The 22,507-nt window shown below is 39.7% G+C and overlaps 1 protein-coding gene across 3 annotated transcripts in view; it reads right to left on the bottom strand.

Moving 5' to 3' along the window:
- EPS15 (epidermal growth factor receptor pathway substrate 15) overlaps nt 1-15,790 on the bottom strand; it is a 160,537-nt gene extending 144,747 nt beyond the window's left edge. For 2 of the 3 annotated variants that reach the window (XM_027108578.1, XM_027108579.1), the window contains exon 1: nt 15,670-15,790. In XM_027108578.1, the coding sequence (XP_026964379.1) occupies nt 15,670-15,702 (33 nt within the window). In that variant the 5' untranslated portion in view covers nt 15,703-15,790. The remainder of the gene's footprint in view (nt 1-15,669) is intronic. The other variant, XM_027108580.1, reaches the window with a different exon arrangement.
- Between the last annotated feature and the right edge of the window lie 6,717 nt (nt 15,791-22,507).

Below are 22,507 nucleotides of genomic sequence, written 5' to 3'. Positions count from 1 at the left end.
ACACACACACACACACACACACACACACACACACACACACACACACATATGTATGCTTTCTCCCAAAGGTCAGGAACAAGACAATAATGTTCACTCTCGACACTTCTATGCAACATCGTACTGGAGGTTCTAGCCAGGGAAATTAGACAACAACAAGAAATAAAAGGCACCCAGACTGGAAAAGAGGAGGTAAAACTATCTCTATTCACAGATGACATGCTCTAATATATAAAAATTCCCAAGGAATCTACTAAAAAACTATTAGAACTAACAAATGAGTTCAGGAAAGTTGCAAAATACAAAGACAATATACAAAAATTATTTGTATTTTTATATACTTGTAATATACAATGTAAAAATGCAATTAAGAAATCAATTCCATTCAAATAAGAATAAGTCAAAAAGAACATAATATTTAAGAATAAATTTAACAAAGAAGTACAAAACTCATACTCTAAAAAGTACAAGATATTGTTGAACAAAATTATATATATAAATGGAAAAAAATCCCATGTTCATGGGTCAGAAGACTTAACATTGTTAAGATAGCATTACTCCCACTAATCACAAAGTCAGTGCAATCTCTATGAGAATTCCAAATGACTTCTTTGTAGAAACTGGCAAGCTGATTCTAAAATTCATAAGGAATTGCAAGAAACATGGAATAGCCAAACATTCATGAAAAAGAAAAACAAAGTTAAAGGACTAGCACTTTCCAATTTCAAAACTTACTATAAAGCAACTGTAATCAAGACAGTGCTATACTACACATGGAGAGACATACAGATCAACGTTATAGAATTAAGAGTCCAGAAATAAACTCACGCATCTATGGCCAAATGATTTTTACAAGATCATTCAATGTGGAAAGAATAGTCTTTTCAATAAATGGTGCTGTGACAATCGTATATCCATGCAAAAGAATGTATTACCTTACATCATATACAAAAATTAACTTAAAACAGATCAAAGACCTAAGTGTAAAAGCTAAACTTATAAAACCCTTAGAAGAAAACATAGGGATAAATCTTCATGACTTGAGATTTGCCAAGGGATTCTTAAATATCACACAAAAAGCACAAGTAACAAAAGAAAAAAAAATAACTTGGGGTCATAAATTTTGAAGTTTTGTACATCAAAGGACATTATCAAGAGAGTAAAAAACAATCCACAGAATGGGAGAAAATATTTGCACACCACCTATCTCACTAGGAACTTTTATCTAGAATATATAAAGAACTCTCACAACTCAATAATAAAAAGACAAACAATGGGCAAAGGATGAGAATGGACATTTTTCCAGAGGAGATACACAAATGGCTGACAAGCATATGAAAAGGTGCTGGACATCATTTGTCATCAGGGAAATGCAAATCAAAACCACAATGAGATACTATTCTACACCCACTAGGATGGCCAGAATTGAACAATCAGATAGTAACAATTATTTGAGAGGATGTGGAGAAATCCTCATCCTCACACACTGCTGGTGGGAATATAAAATGGTACAGCTGCTTTGGAAATAGTCTGTCAGTTCCTCAAGCAATTAAACAGAATTACTACATGACCTGATATATCCAGCAGAAATGAAAACACGTATCCACACAAAAACTTATACATGAATGTTTATAGCAGGATTATTTATAATAGCCAAAAGGTGGAAACAACCTAAATGCCCATCAATGGATAAACAAAATGTGGTTTAACAATAAAACTGAGTATTATTCGGCCATAAAAAGCAATGAAGTACTGATACTTGTTACACTTGGATAAACTTCAAAAACATTATGTTAAGTGAAAGAATCCAGCAACAAGAGTCCACGTATTATGTGATTACATTCATACAAAGTCCAGAATAGGAAAATCTATTGAGACAGAAAGTAGATTAGTGGTTGCTTAGGGCTGGGGGAAGCATGGAGGAGAAGGGATGATACCTAAAGGGTAAGAGATTACTTTTTCACGTGATACAAATGCTCTAATATTGACCGTGGTGATGGCTGCACACGACTATAAACAGACTAAAAACCACTGAATTGTACATTTTAAATGGATAAATTGTATAATATGTGAATCGTACATCAATATGGCTGTTTAAAAAGTAATTTTTTTTTTTAATTTTAAAGAAATAGGACTTCCCTGGTAGCGCAGTGGTTAAGAATCCGCCTGCCAATGCAGGGGACAGGGGTTCGACCCCTGGTCCGGGAAGATCCCACATGCCACAGAGCAACTAAGCCCATGAGCCACAACACTGAGCCTGTGCTCTAAAGCCTGTGAGCCACAACTACTGAGCCCACGCACCACAACTACTGAAGCCCGAGCGCCCTAAAGCCCACGCACCACAACTACTGAGCCCACGCACCACAACTACTGAAGCCCACACACTCCAGGGCCTGCGTGACTCAACTACTGAGCCCGTGTACCACAACTACTTAAGCCTGCGCACCTAGAGCCCATGCTCCGCCACAAGAGAAGCCACCGCAACGAGAAGCCCGCACGCTGCAATGAAGAGTAGCTCCTACTCGCCGCAACTAGAGAAAGCCCACGCTCAGCAACGAAGACCCAACGCAGCCAAAGAAAAAATAAAAAGAATGAAATAATAGGGCAGGAAGCTCAAAGAACATTTCTTAACAACTAAACAATTTTTAAACACTTTATAAATTCAGTACCTCTAGTAATTTTATTAAAAGTACTTGAGGATTGGAGCTTCCCTGGTGGCACAGTGGTTAAGAATCCGCCTGCCAATACAGGGGACACGGGTTCGAGCCTTGGTCCAGGAAGATCCCACATGCTGCAGAGCAACTAAGCCTGTGCATCACAACTACTGAGCCTGTGCTCTAGAGCCTGCGAGCCAAAACTACTGAGCCCACGTGCTGCAACTACTGAAGCCCGCGTGCCCAGAGCCCGTGCCCCACAACAAAAGAAGCTACCGCAATGAGAAGCCCGTGCAGCACAATGAAGAGTAGACCCCACTCACCGCAACTAGAGAAAGCCCACGCGCAGCAACCAAGACCCAACGCAACCAAAAACAAATTAAAGTATATTTTTAAAGTATTAAAAAAATAAATAAAAGTAGTTGATATGGCTCATATTTCTAAATGCAGATATAGTTCAAAAGATAATTAATGTTTTTGGTTAGGTTAAAGGAAAATAAGTTTTGTTTACCTCAATCTGTAAACACTAGTACTCGTAAAATGTCTGTACTAAAGTAAGAAAGAAAGTAGCTGTAAAAAGCTATGAGGGGGCTTCCCTGGTTGCGCAGTGGTTGGGAGTCCACCTGCCAATGCAGGGGACACGGGTTCGGGCCCCGGTCCGGGAAGATCCCACATGCCGCGGAGCGGCTGGGCCCGTAAGCCATGGTCACTGAGCCTGCGCGTACGGAGCCTGTGCTCCGCGGCAAGAGAGGCCACAACAGTGAGAGGTCGCGAATCACAAAAAAAAAAAAAAAGCTATGAGGGTATATAAAAGAAAAAAACTGCCAAGCACAGAGACAAACCAGGACATTTCAGGCAAGTCTAGCTCAAAGTACAATCAACAGAGTTAAGTTTCTGAACTGTTCTAAAGTGCCAGATGGTCCCATCTACCCCCAGATCTTACATGGCCCTGCCTAAAAGTGTGCCAGAAAAAAACAAAGCAAAGAACAGAATGTAGAGAACAGACTAAGAATGAAAGCAACCTAGCCTGCAAAAAAAGAGGTATGCAAACTGAAATCATCCAATCTTCTTCAGGCTCACAACTTTTAATTTAGCCAATTTCCTTATTAACTTAGCCAATTTCCCATGCTAAGTGAACTTTATAATCTTTAAATGGTCTTTGCAGCCAAATTAAATATACTCAACTTAATTCCTTCACAGTAGTTTTTTGAGATTATTGCTCTTGAGTAAATTACTGCTGCTGTCTGCTTTGCCATTCAAGATCTTATAAACTAAACGAAAATCACTCAAGTTTAACCTCAAAATTCAAAGGTATACACAGAAAAATAACTCAATTATGGTCAATACCATTTATAACTCTACAAAAAAGAATTCAGCAAATGGCATATCAAAGGTTGTTTGCAACAGCATTGATTATAATTGATATATAAATGATCTGTAGTCATTAGGGCTTGATTAACTATAAAACATCCAATCAATGAATATATTCTAAAGACATTAAAAAGATGCTATGCACAGGGAGATCAGCTCAATGCTTTGTGATGACCTAGAGGGGTGGGATAGGGAGGGTGGGAGGGAGGCTCAAGAGTGAGGGGATATGGGGATATATGTATACAGCTGATTCACTTTGTGGTACAGCAGAAACTAACACAACATTGTAAAGCGATTATACTCCAGTAAAGATGGAAAAAAAACAAACAAAAACGATGCTATGAAGACCACATAGAAAGAAAACACCTATATGTTAAGTTAAAAAAAATAAAATACAAAGCTATACGTATGTGTATATATGTATGTATGTGTGTGTATGTGTGTGAGAGAGAGACAGAGAGAATGCAAGAGAGAGGTTACAACAATGTTTAAAAAAAACATGTAAAGAGAAAAAAATGTAAAGAAAAAAACAAAAATTTAAAGAATGGGGTGGATGGTGATCCATGCTTTCCTTGCTATATTTCTGCATGTTACAAGTTTTTTTTTGTTTGTTTTTTTTTTTTGGTTTGGTTTGGTTTGGTTTGGTTTTTGCGGTACGCAGGCCTCTCACTGCTGCGGCCTCTCCCGTTGCGGAGCACAGGCTCCGGACGCACAGGCTCAGCGGCCATGGCTCACGGGCCTAGCCGCTCCGCGGCATGTGGGATCTTCCCGGACCAGGGCACGAACCCATGTCCCCTGCATCAGCAGGCAGACACTCAACCACTGTGCCACCAGGGAAGCCCTACAAGTTTTTTTAATCAGTGAAGAATTTTGGAAATAAAAAAAAATTTTAATAATATTCATATGAATTCTATATATAAGTACCAATAATAATAACAGCACTGCTATTTACTTAATGTTTCTTACATTCCAACAATGTATATACATCATAGATAAGGAAAAGGAAGTCAGAGAGTTTAAGTAACTTGCCATGGTCACCCAGAGAGAGTACAAGTGGCAGAGGGAGAATTCAAATCCAGGTTTGTCTTGTACTAAGTCTAGTGTCCTTCCCACTATAAAAAATCATGATACTTTTATTATTTTACATACTATTTTAGAGCAGGTCAAAGATCCTTTCAGCCTAACCTTGAAACCCCTTCCTAATGTCTTGTGCTCTAGGTTAAAAATGCTTGCTTTATTACAAAGAAAAAGAGAATAAATTATAAGAAAATGGACATGATATTTCCCCAATGTGGACCTGATGCACCAAAATACAATTTGACTGGAATCAAATATTCCTATGGTTTTATGTTATCCTTTTAAATACAATTTAAAATGCTGGGACTTCCCTGGTGGTCCAGTGGTTGAGACTCCTCGCTCCCAATGCAGGGGGCCCGGGTTTGATCCCCCGTCTGGGAACTAGATCCTGCATGCCGCAACTAAGACCCAGTGGAGCCAAATAAGTAAATAAATAAATGTCATCCACAGTACCAATCTTGGACACTGTAAAACACTGAAAAAATTAAAAACTAAATTACCACAAAAAGTTTCATCATAAATCAGGATACTCCACAGCACCCAAGTGCCTTTCTTCTATCATCCTGTATCATAGTACTCATCACCCAAGAGTCAGTGTTTATCTCCCTAAAAGATTAAAAGGTACTTCAGTGCATGAACCTAGGTCTTATTCTCTTTGTATGTCCAAGACCTAACACGGTGGGGACACAGGAGGCATTCAGTAAATGTTTTCTGAAATAAAAGAGGGTGGACCAACAATAATGGAAGCACTTTTAATGCATGTAAGCTTCATATTTTTAGTATATGCAGAATGATGTAACTGTGTTGTACCTAGTGAATACAAGATGGAATGAAGTTACCAATAATCCTTGGTATCAGTGATTTATGAAAATTTTAAGTGTAACATTTCATAAAAATTAACAGCCCTATAAATAACTAAAATCTAGCTATTATAAACATTTGGCTAGTGATCGTAGTAGTAGTTGTTGTTGTTAATAGCTGCTACCATTTAAACTGATCCAAGACATTTATAAACATTTCACATATTCTTCACAACAAATCCTGCAAGTTAAGTTTATTTGCCATTTTATAGGTAAAAAAAGAAAGAGGCTAAGAAACTTGTTACACAATCAAACAAAAGATTGAAACCTAAGACATTCTGACTGCAAAGCCCGAGACTCCCATTTTTTCAACAATTTTTAATATCTGGAACATCAGAACTCCCCAGACCTAGCAGTTCTATTTTACTTAGTAAAACAGTTTGTTTTTTAGGGAAAATTTTCTCTGATACACAGTATGATCTTTAGTAATATGATACTGAAGGAACTCCAAGTCCAAACTACCACGTCCAAGAGACTATTAGCTTAAATGTAAATACTGACGTGACGTATACTAACCTAAATAGGCTTAGGTTTTCATAAGCAATAAATTCCTAGAGGTAGCAAAATGTAAAACTACTTTCTATCATGTCTACAAAAACCCTCCACTATAACTTGGTACAACAATCACTTTCTAGAGATGTGGTCTATGCAATGAAAAGTTGATTTTCACATAAGATGTTGCAGCCTAGAACATATGTTCAGTGATAACCAAGGAATGGCACCATTAATTAGTTCTGTCAGAGCTATTTTGCCCTCAGAAATACAGACTCGTTCAATTTATATAAGTTGTTTACACTACCTAGGTTATAACCCTGGCTCTAACACTTAGCAGTAGCTTGACCTTGAACAAGTTACTTCACCTGTGTGCCTAAGTTTTCTCTTTTTATAAAACAAGAATAATAAGGATGATCTGATTAACAGGTTGTAAGGATTACTGAAAACAGTGCCTGACAAATCATAAGTTCGCAATATGCATTAATTATTATTATCCCCAAACTGACCTCTTCTCTGTATCTCTCTCTCTCTCTCTCTCTCTCTTTCACACACACACACACACACACACACACTCACACACAGATCCCACTGAGTAATTTGCTCCTTTTACGTAACAATAGAGGAATGTAATATCATGTGAATGTTCATTTTTATCCCTAAATTTGTCTGAAATATTGGCAATGGCTGTTTACAGGAAGCAGCATAGCAAATGTGCTTTAGAACAGATGTGCCCAGGTTCAAATCTCAAATCTACCACTTACAACACAACCCTGAGTAAGTAATGCAGAAGATTAATCCCTACTCATAGAAAGGCTGTGAATATTAAGTGAAATAATATATGTAAATCACCTAAAAGTACCTACTGCTTAGTAGTTTACATAACATCAGTCCTCTTCCTTCTCAATAGTGGCATAAGAATGTTTTCCTTCCAGGATCTTTGCGTTAATATTTAGCCCACTAGATAGATGCTTCTTTTTGTTATATTCACTAGCTTGTTGTATTTTTTAGACTCCACATATAAGTGCTATCATACAGTATTTGTCATTCTCTGTCTGATTTATTTCACTTAGCATAATACCCTCCAAGTCCATCCATGTTGCTACAAATGGCAAAACTTCATTCTTTTTTATGGCTGAGTAATATTTCCATTGTATATATATACATACCACATTTTCTTTATCCAGTCACCTGTTGATAGACACAGGTTGCTTCCATATCTTGACAATTGTAAATAAAGTTGCTATGAACATTGGGGTGCATGTATATTTTCAAATTAGTGTTCTTGTGTTTTTTTGGATATATACCCAGGAATGGAATTGCTGGGTTACATGGTAGTTCTATTTTTAATTTTTTGAGAAACCTCCATACTGTTTTTCACAGTGGCTACATCAATTTACATCCAACAGTGTATGGAGGTTCCCTTTTCTCCACATCCTCACTAACATTTGTTATTTGTGTTCTTTTCTATGACAGTCATTCTGACAGGTGTGTGATATCTCATTATGGGTTTGATTTGCATTGTCCCTTATGATTAGCAACGTTGAGCATATTTTCATGTGCCTGTTGGCCATCTGCATGTCCTCTTTGCAAAAATGCCTATTCAGTTCTTCTGTCCACTTTCTAATCAGGTTGTTTTGTTTTGTTTTGTTTTTATTGCGGTACGCGGGCCTCTCACTGTTGTGGCCTCCCCCGTTGCGTAGCACAGGATCCGGACATGCAGGCTCAGCGGCCATGGCTCACGGGCCCAGCTGCTCCGCAGCATGTGGGATCCTCCCAGACCGGGGCACGAACCCATGTCCCCTGCATCGGCAGGCGGACTCTCAACCACTGCCCCACCAGGGAAGCCCTGGTTGTTTTTTTGATGTTGAGTTATGAGCTATCTATATATGTTGGATATAAACCCCTTATCAGTCATATCATTTGCAAATATTTTCTCCCATTCAGTAGGTTGTTTTTTTGTTTCGTTGATGGTTTCCTTTGCTGTGCAAAAGCTTTATGTTTAATTAGGTCCATTTGTTTATTTTTGCTTTTATTTCCTTTGCTTTAGGAAACAGATCCAAAAAAATGTTGCTACAATTTATGTCAAAGAATGTCCTGCCTATGTTTTCTTCTAGTAGTTTTATGGTTTTACATCTTACATTTAGGTCTTTAATCCATTTTTTGTATACGGTGTTAGAGAATGCTCTAATTTCATTCTTTTACATGTAGATGTCCAGTTTTCCCAGCACCATTTACTGAAGAGATTGCCTTTTCTCCATTGTATATTCTTGCCTCCTTTGTCATAGGTTCTGACCATAAGTGCATGGGTTTATTTCTGGGCTCTCTATTCTGTTCCATTGATCTATGTGTCTGTTTTTGTGCCAGTACCATACTGCTTTGATTACTGTAGCTTTGTAGTACCATTATTTTTTAATTGCACTTGCAATTATTAAAGCATTATTTATATCACAAAGTTTCTTATATCTCACTTCTATCTTACTTTTGTACAAAATATTAAAAAGCTCACATTTATGTGATAGGGAAGCACAGTGCATGAGGCCAACTTTCAACAAACATCATTATTATATACCAGGTTAACAATGACCAAACTTGATAATATACCATGTTGATGGGGAAAAGGCACAAACACTGTTGATGGTATAAGCTTTCTGAATGTAAACTGGCAGTATCTTTCCAAATTAAAAATATCCTTTGGCCCCAAATTATACCTACTAAAAATTAATACACATGTGCACAAAGATGTATAAAAGAATATTCACTGCAGCACTGTTGGTAACAACAGAAGATCACAAACAATATAAAAGTCCATCATTAGGTGGCTAGTTAAATAAATTACAGTATATTCATATAAAGGAATATTCTCAAGTGTTGGAGATAATGAGGGAAATCTGTATGTGCTCGTATAGAACAATCTCCTAGATCAATTACACTAAATAATAATAAGCCACAAAATATGCAGCTTATTCAAAAGAAATATACATACACTCACACTATATATATAGCATATCTTATATATATGTGTGTTTGTGCATATATGTGTGTGTGTGTGTATATATATATATATATATATATATTTTTTTTTTTTTTTTGCATCTACATCACAGACTATTGCTAGAAATACACACAAGAAACATCAAGAATGACTGCCTCTTGGAATGGGATTGAAGGCCAAGAGCAGGATGGAGACTATCACTGGTATGTGTGAATTTTTTTTTTTTTTTTTTTTGCGCGGTACGCGGGCCTCTCACTACTGTGGCCTCTCCCGTTGCGGAGCACAGGCTCCGGATGCGCAGGCTCAGCGGCCATGGCTCACGGGCCTAGCAGCTCCGCGGCATGTGGGATCTTCCCGGACCGGGGCACAAACCCATGTCCCACGCATCGGCAGGCTTACTCTTAACCACTGCGCCACCAGGGAAGCCCTGAACTTTTTTTTAACATAAGTTTTACAGTCGGTAAGTAAGAGAGCCAGCATAAACCTAAGTCAAAATTCTGAGCCTGACTATTCTCTAGTTTGAAATAATGATAATAATAGTCTAGCTTACTGATTATTGTGAAGATCAAATGAGAGAGCATAAAATGCTTCGTAAATTATAAAGCAGCACACAAAATTATAAATTAGTCCTTTGACTGAATTCTCCAAACCAATTGTAATGATAATTTTTATCATTCTTCTGGCCAATTTCTCTAAACCCAAAGACGGGAATGTTTAAGATGAAATGTGAATATAGATGCCATCTTAGAACACAAAGTTTTACTTAACATATAGCTATTTATTTTTTTAATTGAAGTATAGTTGATATCAATATTACATATAGTATTGATTTCAATTTAAAAGGGTGAATTTTCAAAAAACTTGTCACACAGAAATGCTAAGTTGGCTGATTACAGAAGAAATACATGCTCACTGTTGAAAAGAAGGTAAGTAAAAATTATAACCATGCTATCATAAAATCTTGGTGTTTTTTTCTTCCAGTCTTTTTTCTATGATGCTTAAGTGGATTAGATTATTTGTCTAAATAAAATGTTTCCACTGTACTGTAATACAGCATTCAAATTACAACATCCCTCAGATTAATAAAAATTTTTAATGAAGATATAATATTTTATCTTGTTGATGAGAGTTCCACTACTTTAAAATGAAATTTTAGTATATGGGTTTGCCTAACGAACTCTGCCTAGATTAATTTTTCATTTATTTCTACCAATTCTCCAAATTACCCAGACCTCTATCAATGGATCTTCCCCCCCTCCCTCCCTACCTCCCTCCCTCTCCCATCCCTTCTCTCGCTTAAGCCATTTTACTGATTTTGGTTTCCAGAGTTCCAGTTTTATTAAGTCCAAAATTCACAAAACAAAGAAGCATATAACTGTGTTTAAAATTCCTTGAAGAGCAAGTAAAATACCTTAGATTGAGACCTGAAATTAGACTATTAGTGAGACAGGGGATTAGAACTATGATTCGTCACTAAATAAAGATGCTCAATCTTTTTCTACTACGTTAGTCTGTTATCATTGCTCTGTCTGCAAATAGAGTGAAAACAAAAGAATACACTCTATTGGACAAACCAACTGTTCCTAATTAATTTTAACTGTGACAGCTCCTCCCAAATGCTGAACATTCCAAGCCATTTTTGAAAACTGTTAAATCTGCTCAAGGAAACAAAGATTTCCTGAATATACTGGACTGTAACTGCAGGCAAAAAAGAAAAATATCATTATTGTGCCTTTCCCATAGTAGGAACTCAAATGATATGTCATGTTGAATAAATACTCCTTTTCTGCTTCTGAGAACATGTTATAATTTTCACACTCTGCCCTGTATTTACCATCATAACTGTTAAACCAGACTGCAAAGGTGATACCCATATTAACACATACTGTCTACTTTAATGAAATTGAAAATAAACACCAAAAGCTTTAATTATGGGAGATTTTTTCCCTCCAATTTCCAAATTTTCTGTAATGCAGTTTTATCACTCTTGCAATTTAAAAAAAGCATTAAAAAAAAGTATCCTTATAGCATGTATTGTTTTTGATCAAATATTAAGACTTTTAATTAAGTCCCATTCTAAAGGCTTTTTTATTATTAAAAAAAAGAATCCTTGCTAAATTAAAACAAGAAAACTTCAGCATAAAGCTGAACTGATAGATGATTACTTAAAATACTCATATTATGCCATCTTTCAATAAAATAAAACCTTCCTCATCATCAAGAGCAGTACTTGTACGCCCACAATTGTACTGTCAAAAAGCCAGGAAAGGTACTGGAGATTCAGAGGCAAAAGATAATGCTTCCCTACTCAAGAAGTTTAGTACCTAATTAGGAAAACAAGGCAAATACTGGAAAAAAAGAATAAAAAATACAAGGGAGCAATGGATATGCCGAGCATGTAGTACACAGAGAAGTACAGTGGACAGATTTTGAAGTCGTACAGACTTTGGTTCAAATCTTAGATCTATCACTTACTAATTTATGCAAATTATTTCCCTCATTTGTAAAATGGAGTGTTAGGTTAAGTGAAGTAAAATTCTTGGCATACAGTAACACCCAAAGGGAAGCTAATAGTATTATTATCATTATTATTAGAGATACAGCCTTAAGGAAGAAATGGGCAATCAGCAAAGTTTAAAAAGAGGAAGCATTAATATCTTTCTGTAATCTACCACCATAAGCAAAAATCACAAGAGCTTTCTCACTCAAGTTTTACTTCTTATTGACAAGAATAGAATACCCAGAGAAGAAAACTAAAATTAAAAAACACTAAGGCTGGACTTCCCTGGTGGTGCAGTGGTTAAGAATCCACCTGCCAATGCAGGGGACATGGGTTCGATCCCTGGGCTGGGAAGATCCCACATATTGCGAAGCAACTAAGCCCGTGAGCCACAACTACTGAGCCTGCGCTCTAGAGCCCACGAGCCACAACTACTGAAGCCCACGCACCTAGAGCCCCTGCTGCACAGCAAGAAAAGCCACCACAATGAGAAGCCCGCGCACTGAAACTAAGAATAGCCCCCGCTTGCTGCAACTAGAGGAAGCCTGCATGCAGCAACCAAGACCCAACGCAGCCATAAACAAATAAGTAAATAAATTTATTTTAAAAAAAACCACTAAGGCTATATTGCACTAAAGTACCATATGAAAGTCACCACTAGATTTCCAAATCATATAATATGATCTATAAAAAGAATGTTCTTTGGAAAGGTCCTTAGATCAGCTAATTCAAACTCTCCAACTAGAATGGAAGCTCCATGTTTTTTTTGTCTCCAAGCTCCAAGAACTGCCATCTAGTTTGTTCATTAGTATATCCTCAGCACCTAGAATAATTCCTAGTACATAATTAATGGTCAGTACATATTTGTTTAATGAATATTAAAACTAAGAAAACTGAGGCCTGGAGACTTAATGCCATACAGTTAGCTCCTGGAAGAGCTGGGAATGAAACTAATATTTCATTATTCTAATAGTCTATCCTGTCTAGAAGCTAGACCATGATAATTTACATAATTTATTTTGTTGGTTGGGGAACTGTAGGGTTGGTTGGCAGGCAGAGGAAAGAGGAAGGAAAGAGTAAACTAAAATATTTTTCAGGTGTTTTTCCCCCAACTGTCAGTTTTGCTTAGTTGATAAAGGCAAAAAAATATATACAAGACAATCCCAGTACAGTACATAGCACATAAAAGGTACTGAACAAACATTGGTTGAATGAATGAACCTACTCCAAAACCATTATCATCTTATGATCAGAGGCAGAAACTAACTTCAGCATCAGTTTAATCTTTGTAACTGTCATACAAACCTTCAGAATTTTCAGCCATTCATAAGACAAACAGTTACTAATCACTTTCTTCCAGATGGGCACTGAGGGAAACAGATGAGTTGAAAGATGTCCCTGCCCTGGAGGATCTCACTTGAGTATAGCTATGTCTAAATGTGTGTTGGGGCAGGGGGGTGATGGTGACATAAACAAATCAATAATGAATGTGAAACCAGGGTGCACTGTTATCTCAGTTTATTTGCCTCAAGCAGTTAAAAAATTAAATTAAAAAACACAAATCAGCAAAGTTTTTAAATAACAAGGAGGCACATTAGGGTATATTAACACTTGGGAAGTTTCTTTTTCCTGTGCCTTTACAATATACCTTATTGCCTCTTAATGTCTTAAAATCAAAATATTCTAAATTGACTTATTTGGCTATTCAATATAAATGAACCATCAGTGTTTGTTCTCTTACATGTAAAACAATGAAGGATAATACTCCTGATTCAGTATTTACTTTGTGTAGATGTTAATATTTAAATATATAACCACAAGAACATATTTAAATTACTTAACTGTCTATAAAATTGACAGAGCCTGAAGAAAATATCCAGAGATGATAGTAAATAGAAACTGAAAACATGGTCTTACCCAGGGAGAGAATAAAGTATGCACACAACTAAGAAGCAAATCTATAGAAGTCCTCAGGGGAGGAGAGGGGAGAACTTCAAGAGGGGAGAACTCCCGCTGGAATTGGACAACAGAGCCAGAGAGCAACAGCCTGCCAACAGGATCTTGCTTAATGCATATCACTAACTAGACTATTAAAAAGTGAACACCCAAAAGTCAATGTTGCCATTCCCCGAATCTGAGTTTTCAGGAGGACCCTTCCAAAGAGATTCGCTACCAAGATTAAATCACCATTTTCCAAGTACTCTTCCCCAATATCTGCTTGTCAAAATAGGATAAGCAACACCAAATAAACTGGAAAAGAAACAGACTTCACTTATGAAGCTGAAAATTCCTGCAAGCTGAACTTAGTTATCTTACCGGAGGCACAAGTTATTAACGTGATTCCTGGTTCCTGTGGAGAACATTTTTCACTCAATATCTCTATCCTCGAATGCTAGGCAAAAGACCCCCAAAGTCTCTTGATCCCAACACAGGAAACTCTCCCGCCCCAATGTATAGCCTATCCCAGTGTTCTGCCTTAGATGCCCTGACAAATCCAGGCCAAGGAGACTACAAGGTGGCGGGGAGATACTACAGGGCAGGCAGGAAGGCTGGGGTGGGCCCCAACGGAGAAGTCCATGGCCACCAGCTCTGCAGAGAACAGGCTGAGAAGGTGAGGTTGGGGTGAGATCTGGTCAAAAAAGCAGGAAGGGACTGACAGGTGCACATCCCCCTCACCATTCAGGACACCACAGGAAGATTACAATTGGCTTTCTTTACAGAGAGCGAGGAACAAGGCTCCCAGAGTGATGCTGAGCGGTTTTCTGGGAAGCACGAGTACTGACTCTGAAGGAAGCAGAATGGCAAGAGAAAAGACCCTGAGAACAGGTTTTGGTGAAGATTCCCCCAGTACACGTGACCTCTTACGTCCTTCCCAGCACCAAGACTGGTGGGACCATCACACCTGTTCAAGGATGTTTCCCTGTTTTCCGCTTGGACAGCGATAGAGAGCCCACCGGGTAGGAGTGGTAGCAGAACTGAGGAGGAAAAGACTGAATAGGGGGATCTGACCCAGCAGGAAACCTGATCAGGAGGGGAAGAGGCTGAATCCAGGAAGGGGCTAGCAAGGTAAGTACGCGCTCTGGTAGAATGAGACTTAGTGGAAGAGAGACTGACTGGAGAAAACTGCTGGAGAAGGGTTTTCGTCGGACTCCGCTGGGAAAAGGCCGGTTTAGAGAGGAAAGACTGGCTTGGAGGCAACCCTGAGCGCCTGGCTCAGGAAGGTGACTCTGCCTGTCCCGAGGGCGAGCCTCGTGTGGGACAAGGGCTGACCCGAGGATGAGGCTGATCCGCGAGAGCTCAACAGGAGCTCACCTGGGTGCTTCTGGCCTGGAAGGAGGAAACTTCCTGGGTGGGTGAAGCAGAACTGGAGTGAGAGGAGCGGGCACACACCAAGCGGGTCGGGGGGCACGGCGGGGTCGGGAGGAGAGGGCGCCGCGTGGGGCGGGGCTGCGGCGCCGACCGGCCGGGGCGGGGTCGCGGCTGCCGCGGCTGAGCTACCGTCTCGGGATGGCGTCCTCCCCCAGTCACACTCACACTCTCTCTCTCTCACACACACACACACACACACACACACACACTCACACGCGCGCGCGCTCGCTCTCAGTATCGGCCGCCCCGCCAGGGGCAGAGAGAAACTGCCCAGGTCGGTGAACCATAGGACGGTGGGGGAGGGGGCCGGGGACACCGGCCGTCCGAGCCAGGCGGACTGGCGGGTGGCGTTACCTGTGTCAGAGAGAGCTGGGCCGCCGCAGCCATGGTGTTTCCATCCTGCACGGGAGGGGAAGGAAGGACTGGCTGACGGGGGCTCGGGGCGGGGAAGAGGCGGAGGGAGCAGCCGGAGGCGAGGCCCGGGCGGGCAGGCGGGCGGGCGTCTCCCCTAACTTCGACAACTTCCCTCCTCTCGCCCGCCCCGCCCCGCCTGGCCCCGCCTGGCCCCGCCTGGCCCCGCCCTCTGGGCGCAGGCCGCGGCGGCGCCCAAATCCTGGCGCCGGAGTTTTTGTCGCCGGACTGGATCCTCCGCTGGGGCCGCCTGAGAAAACCCGGCGCGGAGATGAAATTAAGCACGAGCTGTGGAGGCAGAGACAACTCCAGATTGTCCTGGGAACTTTAATCAAGTCACCTATCCACTCTAAGCTTCTGCTTCGGAAGAATGGGGGAAATTATACCCAAAGTCCAAGTTGCTTGTGAGGACTAAATGAGATAACGATAGGAAATAATAGCGGTACTTTACATATGCCAGAATCTGTGCTGGATGCTTTATTTTTAAATTGTATAAGTGAAGGAACCGAGACATAAATAAGTTGTTCAAATGAGGAAACTGAAACACAAATATGTGTCATACGTAAGGTCATAAAGCTGATTATATAGCTGGTGGATTAGCATCCAGGTCAGACTCCAATACTTTTCATTTTAACCATTGGCTATTAGGAGGTCATATCGAAAAAGACTCTTAAATGAAAATCTAGGTGGGAAGGGGAAAGAATACTCTCCTAGCCCACTTTCTGCCTGCCATATTCAGACTGTTCAATAAAAGAGCTCAGGGGCCTGCACCACTCCAACTCCTCCCTTAAGTCCACATGGCAAACCCCTCCTGCTTTCTCAAGACACAACTCAAGTATCACCTTTGCAAAACATCTCCTGACCTCCCAAGTCAGAGTTACACACTCTTCTTTTTAACATTTCTTCTCTACCTTATGAAGTCATCATCACTCTAATGACTTTACATCTGTCTACCCACTAGACTGAGAGCTCCTCAATGGCAGGGACTGTTTCTTATATATTTCTATATCCTCAGACACTAGAATGCGTTATGTACTCAGTAAAAGGCCTTAGTTCCTGCCAAGTTAAACATAACACAGCCTACACTTTCTCATGCTGCCGATCAGTTACTTGAAATCCTCATCCTTAAAGGCTTGGCTTATATGCCACCTACTTCAAGAAACCTTCTAGGAAATCCCACCCCACCTCTTAGTTGCTCTGATATGATCCTTACACTCTGCCTTGTTTTTAAGAGTTAGTTGAGGGCTTTTCTATACCCCCACTAGATTGTAAAATCCATCAGAATAGAGGGCTGACTCACAACTACACCCCTCTCACAATCTGGCCTAGCACAGAGTAGGCCTTAATAAATGTCTTTGCCTGGAATGGGTCTTCCTTTCTCAGTCATGGTGGCTTCCCACAGCAACAAACCATAACTCTATCAGGCCCACACCCCTGTTAGCATTCTTGTAGTAGTCCCCGTTTGACACACAGGAGGGCCAACTGAACAAGGCCAAGGATGGAGTTAGCCCCATGTAAGGTTTTAGACCTTTACCACCACAGGCAAACCATCCCAGAAATGCCCTCAGAAATTCCTGACTGTACTCAGACCCCATTTTTACAAGGTCCAGCCAACAAAGAGCCAGCCATGCAGGTCTGGTGAGCAACAACTTACTCAAGAGAGTCTCCTTTGGCCTCTTTTTGCTGTTATTCTTTTTAACTTAAGGGAGAAGGGAAAATAATGTTTTAAATTACTCCTTTTCCACCTGGTACATTTATCAGCTATAACTACCACTGGTGTTTCTACTTTAATTTTCTAATTTATATTATCACTTTTGAACTTAACAACTATGTAAGGTAGTAATCATCATACCCACTTTACTGATGAGGTAACTGAAGGTCATAGACATTAAGTGGTTATACAGCCAATAACCAGCCAATAACAGCCAAGGTTATACAGCCAATAACCAAAGCAGTATACCATAGTGGAATAAACAGGGCTTGGACATCAGAAACATCCAGGTTCCAATCCTGTCTCAACTATTTAATACTTGTACAACCTTAGGGTTATTGTGAGGATGAATGAGATAACATGTATGGAAATACCTAAAGATGTAGATACATGGATTTAGTTAAGAAATCTTAAAGTCATGGAATAAATTGCTACTGGGAGTACAAATTCGCTTGCTGTTCAAGGAAACTCCTCCAAACCATATTAGAGCAGGTTTGGGCCTTGGTTAAAATAATAATAACGATAATCAGACCCCTAAGCAAGGGAAGACTACTTGTATGGGAATTGCCCCAGGCTCCCTTCCAGACCACCAATAATTTGTATTGGCTACCTTCTTTGCTCATTGGTTCTGGTTTAAATTAAAAACTTGACATAGTGGGGGATGGGAGTGATGGTCTAAACTCTGGAAAAGGCCTAGAACTTCCAGGACTGGATGTTTTTTTAGATGACACACCAATGAGAGTTTGCAAATTCGTGTCCCAGATCTCATCAAAGCACTGGGTCATATCCCAGATCTATTTTAGGAGGGTAAAATGTAGCTAATGGAAGATATGTTATGATCTAATTCATTGTGAAAAGAATGAGCTTCATGGAGCAGACAAAAAGAACTTATCTGTTTTTTGTAGGGCAACTTAATGTCTCTGGGTTTGTAAGCTTCATATTCTTCATGTGTGCATTGGAGGTAATAATACCTACCTTGTAGGGATGGTATAAGGACTAGAAATCATGCATAAATGTCTTATCAAAGAGCCTGGCCTGAAATGGGTGTTCAGTAAGTGGCAGTATTAATATAAGGATACCATTTTTTTTTGATGTGGACCATTTTTGAAGTCTTTATTGAATTTGTTACAGTATTGCTTCTGTTTTTTGTTTTTTTTTTTTTTCCGGTACGCGGGCCTCTCACTGTTGTGGCCTCTCCCGTTGCGGAGCACAGGCTCCGGACGCGCAGGTTCGGCGGCCATGGTTCACGGGCCCAGCCGCTCCGCGGCATGTGGGATCTTCCCGACCGGGGCACGAACCCGTGTCCCCTGCATCGGCAGGCGGACTCTCAACCACTGCGCCACCAGGGAAGCCCTGCTTCTGTTTTTTTTTATGTTTTGGTTTTTTGGCCACGAGGCATGTGGAATCTTAGCTCCTCTACCAGGGATTGAACCCACACCCTCTGTGGTGAAGTCTTAACCACTGGACCACCAGGGAAGTCCCTATAAGGATACCATTCTTCAACATCACCATTTAACTCTCTACCTGTCAAACAACCCTCCAATTACTAAGTCAGTTTTGCAGATACATTAACTATTAGAAAGGAGTGCTTTGAACAGCTGACACATATATCCCTGTCATTGTTTCCCTAGGTAAAGTTGTGTGCGATGACTTACTTCTGCATACTGATAGCCAACAATTGCTGCTCTCATGTACATTATTTCATTTAATCCTCACTATAGGGGTTATTATTAATTTTATTTTACAGAAGAGGAATTTGTCCAAATTCATAGTGACAAGGCTAGGAATTATACATAGGTGTTCTGATTCAAATGTGCTTTTTACTAGGGCATATTGCTGGTGTCCTGCAGACATTGATCACTCCCAAGAAGACTTCATAATACGGAGCTTTTGACCATGGAAACCTGAAGATGAGGCTATGGATTTATAGTAATCCTAAACCCAAGATGATCTTGAAGAAGAGAACTTAGATCATGAACAGCTTTGTCATCAGCCTATCTTTCCATCTTTCTATCCTACTCTAACTCCACAGCCCCTCCCCAATCCACCCTTAAGAGAAACCACAGCTACTTTTATTTATTTTCCAACTTTGGGAGGTGACTGTCATATCAGCTCTTCATGAACACTGCATGTCTGTGACGTCAGCTTTTAGAAATGCAGGCTGATTGATCGAAACTATGGGGGAAAAAAACCTGTGAGGAGCCCTCTGAGTATACAAAGAACCAGTTTATTGGCATGAGACTTTGAGATAGCCCTTCTATATAAATAGTGCTAAGCTACAAAAACAGAAAAAAAATTATACTACAATTGTAACGGTAATCTGGAGGTCATGCTTCCAAGCTGCTGGTTTCATAAATACAGCCCATTATTGTTCATGTTTGCACAGGGCAGAAAAAATATGTGAGGCTGCACAATAACAACAATTGTGCTACACAAATAACTGTCGCTGTGCCAGGGACTGGAAAGAACAAGCAGTAAGAGATTTTTAAATGCCACACACACCCAGGGTGTGATAGCACATTTCAAAATTGTCGTCATTGCTAATTTTTCAGGGCAAGGGGGTGTCCTGGGAAGAGCCTGAATTTAGAACTGGGAAGACCCAGCTTAGTCCAACTTCCTTATTTTGTGGCCTTGGACAAGTCAAAGAACTATACCAAGCCATGGTTTCCCCTCCTTTAAATTGAAGGTAATACTAGCACCTACCCGATAGTGCTATTATGATGATTAAATGAGGTTTCACGTGAAAGCAGTTAGCCTGATACCTGGCACACAGCAGACACTATATAAGCGTTAGCTCCTACTGGAGAATATTTAGGATTTCAGAAGCCAGAAACAAAATAGAAATCATTTTTAAAGATCTTCAGTGAGACCCTTAAAGGAACCTGAATACTGAAAAAAAAAAAAAAAGGCCTACCTTAAAGTTTTTTTGAATAAAATTTATTCATTTATTAGTAATGTTTATTGAGTTCTGTAGAGTAAGGGAGATTATTACATTTATGTCCCGAAAGTTCCACTGGCTTGTAGCAAGCAAACAAATACAGTTTTACACTTGTCCTATTTCCTTCCTTTTTCTTTCTTTTCTCTTTTTTTTTTCTTTTTCCTTATGAAGGGTCCCAGAAGCTATACGAAACAAAAAGAACACCATGGGAAAGAAAATATTTACACTCAAGGCTGCAGGTCCTTTCATCTGAAGATTTCAAAGAATTGTCTCCATAACTAATTACAAGTCCTGCTTTAACATGGGGGAATGCTGAGACACCATCAAATTAAGAAGCTTGCCCTAAATCACAAGGCAAGTCTGCAGATGGGCTACAGACAGAACAAAGCTGTCCTGTTTGCCAGCCTTGGGCTCTAAAGTAGGACACATGAAGGTCAACAGAGGCTTCAATTAATGAGGAGAAAAGTTTGGGGAATTCTGATTCTGTACCTTTGAATTATTGCAGTGACAAGAACATGGGCTTTAGAGTAAAATTTGATTTCAAGTCTCAGCTCAGCCCATTACTAAATATGTAACCTCAGTGAAATCATAAATTTAAGTCTTAGTTTCCTTCTCTGTAAAATGGGGATATTAACTCCTACTTCTAAGGTTTGGGGTAAGTTAAATGATGCAACTTTTGTGAAAGACCTAGCACAGTGCCCTGCTCTTAGAAGGTTCATGTACATGGAGAAAGCTAAGATACCCCACATGAACACATAATGACAAATAGACAACTGTTTCAGTCAAAGATTTTCTAAGCCACAATCACAGTTGTGTCTCAGTGTAAAACGATGACTGTGTATTGAACATCTCATAACACAAATAGAGGATGCCTTGTTCAGGCCTTCATTGCTTTTCTTCCTTGATTCTGTGCTTTCTTTCATAGCCCACATCCAAACTATCAGCAAGTTTTGCTAGCTCAACCTCCAGTATATATCTAAAATTCCAATTCTATTTTCAAAATATATTCCAGATCTGACCATCTCTCAGTATCTTCACTGCCACCATCACCTTTTTCCTAGACCACTGCTAGAGCTCCTTAACTAATCTCCCCAATTTCATGTTTGCACCTACGTCTGTTATCCTTATAATAGACAGAGTGATCTTATTAAAATGTTCATTAGATCTTATCAATTCCCTGTTTAAAACCCTCCAGGGACTTCTCATCAAACCCCTGACCATTGACCTACAACAGAGCCAGGTCTTTCCAGGTGAAGTATGTGTCAACAAAGCACAGAAGAACAAGTATGTTCTGGGCATGTTGAGATGTTTGGTGGGATGGAGCATGGTGGGGATGGGAGAGGGAGGAACTAGCAGAGGAAGATTGGAGGAGGGAATTTTAGGAAATACCCAGAGGGAACCATGGCTGGGCCAGAAGAAGCTTAGAGAAATGCATCTGTCTGAAGATTCTCAGAGATGCAAAATCACCACTGGAAGCAAATGGGACAATTACTGTTTTGTGTTGATAGTATTTTCAAATCTAGTGGCCTTGATTTTTTAAAAGCACAATCAGGAACCTATTTTATCATTCCAAAAGGAAGTCAAGTTTATAGGCCAGGAACCCTAACATCAGGACAGTGGTTAGGAGGATGGGCTTTGTAATCAGACAAATCTGATATTGAATCAGGGTCTCCACTTAAGCTATAATACCATGGACAAGTTATGTAAAGTCTTCGAGCCTCAGTTTTATGCAAACTATATCAGAGTGATTAAGAAAATTAAATAGTTGATGCTTATAAAGCACGTTGCACAGTGTCTGGCACATGGGAATGGGAATAAGTGCCCTACAAATGGGGACTATCACATTATGGTTATGACAATGATGATTAAGGATTTGGTTATCTTTATAACAGTCCCGTGTTCATTAGTTTTACTGATAAACACTGTGTCTCACCCCTAACAGAGATCTGAAGTAAATCTGTCAAATTTTAAAAATCTGAGGAGACGTCCCAATTCACAGCAACATTTGGTACTAAGAGACAAAAAAGGGCACATACTTGCACTGGAGACACTATCCACTCTGTCCCCCAGTCCAGAAAATCAAAATATGTAAATAGAATGGTAGCATCATATTTGCATTTAACTGTATATAA

The sequence above is a fragment of the Aethalodelphis obliquidens genome, unplaced genomic scaffold (genome assembly GCF_003676395.1).
Source record: "Aethalodelphis obliquidens isolate GAN/ISIS:26980383/991018 unplaced genomic scaffold, ASM367639v1 scaffold9, whole genome shotgun sequence".
NCBI lineage: Eukaryota > Metazoa > Chordata > Mammalia > Artiodactyla > Delphinidae > Aethalodelphis > Aethalodelphis obliquidens.
This window is presented reverse-complemented; position numbering and strand designations above follow the sequence as displayed.